At 53.7% G+C, this 4,776-nt stretch overlaps 1 protein-coding gene across 1 annotated transcript in view; it reads left to right on the top strand.

Annotated features, from left to right (window-relative positions):
• The window catches only part of PLEKHB1 (pleckstrin homology domain containing B1), a 15,122-nt gene extending 10,737 nt beyond the window's left edge, over positions 1–4,385 (top strand). Inside the window, exon 7 of the mRNA XM_008064669.1 lies at positions 4,197–4,385. Coding sequence (XP_008062860.1) covers positions 4,197–4,385 — 189 coding nt within the window. The remainder of the gene's footprint in view (positions 1–4,196) is intronic.
• The last annotated feature ends 391 nt before the right edge of the window (positions 4,386–4,776 follow it).

The raw sequence follows: 4,776 nt of genomic DNA, 5'->3' as shown, positions 1-4,776 counted from the left end.
TCCAGTCTGGGTGACAGAGTGAGACTCCAACTCAAAAAAGAAAAAAAAAAGAAAAAGAAAGTCTGGACCTGAGTCCTTCCTTTGTCCTTGGTGCTCAGCACAGGGCCTGGGAGGGGTGTTGGCAGTGGGGGACTCAAGTTAGTACCTGTGAGCTCTCCTTGCATAGTGGTGCTCAGTGTGACTGTGCATTAGAATTGCTTAGGGACTAAAAACACGTGTTCCTAACTACCTCTGGACACTCTAATTCCATAGGTCTGGCTGGAGCCTAGGAGAGCCATAATTCAAATAACTGCTCCTGGTGACTGATGCACAGAACCTCTGAGCCTAGAAATGCTAGGGCCACCAAGTCACATAGGTGTGACTCTGCTGGTTCCTTGTATCACCTTGGGAGTGGGCAGCACAGCAAAGACTTGACAGAGAGCTAAAGCCTCTGAGAGGTGGCATAACTTGATCAGGGCCACTCGATTAATTAGTGGCAAGCCTAGGACTTCCAGCCCATCATTCAGAGGCAGTCCCAATGCCCAAACTAGGATATGAGTGGGGAAGCCTAAAAATAGAATTTAAAATACTGTAAACCAGCCAGGCTCGGTGGCTCAGCCTGTAATCCCGCCCCTTTGGGAGGCTGAGGTGAGTGGATTGCCTGAGCCCGCAGGTTCGAGACCCACCTGGGCAGCGAGACCTCATCTCTACAATAAATCAAAAAATTAGCCAGGCGTGGTAGCGCTTGCCTGTAGTTCCAGCTACTTGGAAGGCTGAGGCGGAAGGATCGCCGGAGCCCAGCAGGTCGAGGCTGCGGTGGCCGGAGCGGCCACTGCACTCCAGTCTGGGCGACAGAGTGAGACTCCGACTCAAAAAAAAAAAAAATACTGTAAACCTAAGGATACAACAGCTTATCTAAGGGGAGTCATTTATTTGCATGTGGCCCCCTGGTTGGCCAACCCTGTCCCCACCCACAAAGGGGCTGGGCCTCTGAAGAGAAAGAGGCTCAGAGATCAAACCCTCAGGTTCTGCCCATGGGTCTCAGGTGTCCCTGCCTGTTGCCAGGTGACTTACATGAGTTTACTTCTGGGCCTCCCAGACCTGGAAGGAAGAAAGAGGTGCCCCAGAGGGACATGAGGTAGTATTTTCCACGCTCTCTGGGGCCTTGTGAGGCCACTGGCTGGCTGTACAGCAGCAGGGCAAGTGAAGACTCTGGGCCTTAACTGCCCTCCCAGTAAAATTGGATCTGATTTCTGAGAACCCTGTAGCCCCTTCTGGACAGGAGCCCAGATCCCAGCCACGCTCACTGGAAAGCCCTGTTGGAGCACCCTGGGGAGGGAGACAGCAAGGAGAATTAACTGAAAGCAAGGCCCTGCAGCATTCCTTGTCTGAGCCTCCTACATTGCCTCAGCACTGTTTGTTCTACCTAACTGGAAACTGAACTCAGAGCTGGGCAACCTTAGTTCCATTCTGGCCCTGCATTTGGTTCACTTGAGATACAGTCAATAAACATTTATTATATACCTGCTGTCTGATTTGACCCAGCCTCTGTCCTTGCAGGGTCTCCAGGTCTGACAGGGGAGACACACATTCACAGAGACTCAATGGTGAGAATGTGTCTGGGAGGAGGGAAGTCCGAGGGCTGCGGGTGTCCAGATGGGATCCCAGGGGATCCTGAGGTTTAGGCAGAGTGATACTTGGGCCTGAAAGACAAATAAGGGAGTTGAGTAAGAAAAGGCCAGAGGGCATCCTCATCAAAGGAGATGGCCCAGAGCCCTGAGATCACAAGGTGCACTTGGAGAACTCCGCTTTGCAGCCAAACTTCTTGAGAGAGATGTCGTGGCATGTTGGTTCCTTCCCTCCCCAACCACTCTTCAACCCTCCACTGTTTGGCTTTTCCTCCCAACCACTCCTCTGAAAAGTATTCTTTCAAGTTCACCCATAACTTCTAAGTTGCTAAGACCAATGGCTGATTCTCTTGGCATTGGCCAACAGGGGGGACAGAAGAGCCTATTTAGAAGATAAAAGTCACAAGACCTGGTGGCTGATGTGTTGTGGAAGGCGAGTGTATGATGATGAGGGTGCCGACTGCTTTCTTGATCTGAGTGCATGGTGGCAGCGTATGCAGAGAAGATCACTGAGGGAGAGAGGGACAGTTTTGGGAGATGGAGAGATGTTGCAGTCACCTTGAGATGAGTGCAGTTTCAGACACCTCGACTTCTAAAGGGAGTTGGCCATTCAGGTGTGAGGACCAGCTGGAGAGAGAGAGACAGGATAGAAGGGGGCTAAGAGGAGGACCCAGAAGAGAAAGGGATCCTGCCCCTGTCCGGGTCTGCTCCCCTATGGGTAAAATGAGGGGTTTGGATGGGGAGCTTCCATTTAATTCATCACATATTTATTAGTTCCTACTCTGCACAATGCCTACTGGTGACACGAATGAATCGTTGTCCACAGGTAGCTCCCATTTGGGGTATAGACAGGAAAGGCCAGGAGAAAGGAGAGCAACAGGAGCTGCAAGCACTGTTCAGAGAGCTCAGGAAGAAAGAATTATTTCTGAGGCCAAGAGGGTTTCCTGGAGTGGGTGACTTTTGAGCCAAGCTTTGAAGGGTTGGTAGAAATCTAATGGGAGAAAAGGGAGGGCAGGGAGTGCATCCCAGAGAGAACACTGACCATTTCCCAAGTCTCAGTCTCCAACTTCATGGTAACGTAGAGATAATAATACCTGCCTTAAGGATTAGAGATGGCAACACACATGAACATTTTTTTCAGGACCTGGTGCATAGTAGATGCTCAATAATAGTAACAGCCTTGACCAGGCACATGGCTCAAGCCTGTAATCCCAGCACTTTGGGAGGTTGAGGTGAGAGGATTGCCTGAGACCAGAGGTTCAAGACCAGCCTGGACAACTTGGTGAGACCTTGTCTCTACAATAAATGAAAAAATTAGCTGGGTGTGGTGGTGCGCACCTATAGTTCCAGCTACTTGGAAGGCTGAGGTGGGAGGGTTGCCTGAGTCCAGCAGGTTGAGGGTGTGGTGGCTGTGAGCCTGCCACCGCACTCCAGCGTGGGAGACAGAGTGAGACTCTAACTCAAAAAAAAAAAAAAAAAAAAATAGTTACAGCCTTGCGCAGCATATTAAAGCTTTGTGACAGACCACATATACATCAGTGGCCCCGTAAGATCATAACGGAACTGAAAAATTCCTACCACCTAGTGATGTAGCTGTCAAAATGTGGTAGCACAATGCATCACTTTTTCTATGTTTAGATGTGTTGAGTTACACATATACTTACAATCGCCTCCAGTATTTAGCACACCGGCATGTTGAAGAGATTTGTAGCCTAGGAGCAACAGGCTGTACCCTATAGCCTAGGTGTGGCCTGCTCCATCTAGGTTTGCATAAGTACACTCTGTGATGTCTACACAAAGACAATTGTTGAAGGACAGATTTTTCAGAACGTATGTCTGTTATTTGAGAAACGCATGACTGTATTTAGTTGCCTTGCATCCTTCTTTCCTCCCCAACGCAGTTATTTCGCGGGCCTGGGGCCTGGCCACGCTCTCCTCCCTGTGACTAGGAGAGGAGAGAAATCCACTGGGTTTGAGCTAGGCTCCCAGTGGGATTATCGTGGAGCAGCTAGCAAATATTAGACTGTCTGTGAAGGGAAGTTGGGAGCCATGGAGAAGTTTTTGAGCTAGACAGGAGGCCAGGGGAGGCGAATGGACACCACTGAGGGCTGGATGTAGGGGCTGAAGTTTTAGAGGATGAGGGCCACGGAGCTGGTGTGGAAGGCAGGGCCTTTCTCCAGGTGCTTGCTGGTGCCTGGAGGCCCATTTCTCTCTGTTTTTTTTTTTTTGAGTTGGTGTCTCACTCAGTCGCCCAGACTGGAGTGCAGTGGCCGCTCGCGGCCACCGCAGCCTCGACCTGCTGGGCTCCGGCGATCCTTCCGCCTCAGCCTTCCGAGTAGCCGGAATTACAGGCGCGGGCTCCCACGCCCAGCTGATTTTTTGATTTATTGTGGAGATGAGGTCTCGCTGCCCAGGCCGGTCCCCAACCCGAGCTCAGGCCATCCCCCACCTCAGCCTCCCAAAGGCGCGGGATTACAGGCTGAGCCACCGAGCCGGCTGGAGGCCCGATTCTAAACGTGGGGGCGGGGCCGGAGGGGATGCAGAGGCCTGAGCCGGGCCTTGGGCACCTGACCGCGCCGGATTCCCCAGGTGCGCGTCTACAGCCCGTACCAGGACTACTACGAGGTGGTGCCCCCCAACGCGCACGAGGCCACGTATGTCCGCAGCTACTACGGACCGCCCTACGCAGGTAAGTCCCAGCCTGCCCCGCGGCGGGCTTCGGGCGTGTGCCAGGCCCCGCCCAAGGGCCAGCCGGCAGGACCAGGCCTCCCGTTTTAGTGCTCACGGACTTTCCCGGGCAGGACCCTCCGGAAGCCCCTCCTCCTCCCGAGACTCAGAATAGCCCTGGGACCAGAGTCGGTCCCCACTGCAGAGCTGACCTCACCTCTCCGGGCCGGCCCTGCTCAGCCGGGCTGCTCAGCAATACCCATTCCTGAGCCGGCAGCGCCCCCTCGTGGTGAATGCGGGAACGCCCGCCTCCTGACCCCGGCCTGGCGGCGGCGACCGCCCACCCTCAGGTGCGGCGAGGTGGTGCTTAGAGATCCCGGGGTTTCCTCACCGCTCCGCCCTAGCCCCACAGTTCTGGACCGTTCGTAGCAGTTCCGAGGCCTGGAAGCCGTGGAGTACGGCGCTTCCCGCGTCGGGATCTGTTTCCCCGGCTGGGGAGCAG

This window comes from Carlito syrichta, unplaced genomic scaffold, assembly GCF_000164805.1.
Source record: "Carlito syrichta isolate Samal-C Ts95f unplaced genomic scaffold, Tarsius_syrichta-2.0.1 Scaffold307839, whole genome shotgun sequence".
Taxonomy (NCBI): domain Eukaryota; kingdom Metazoa; phylum Chordata; class Mammalia; order Primates; family Tarsiidae; genus Carlito; species Carlito syrichta.
This window is presented reverse-complemented; position numbering and strand designations above follow the sequence as displayed.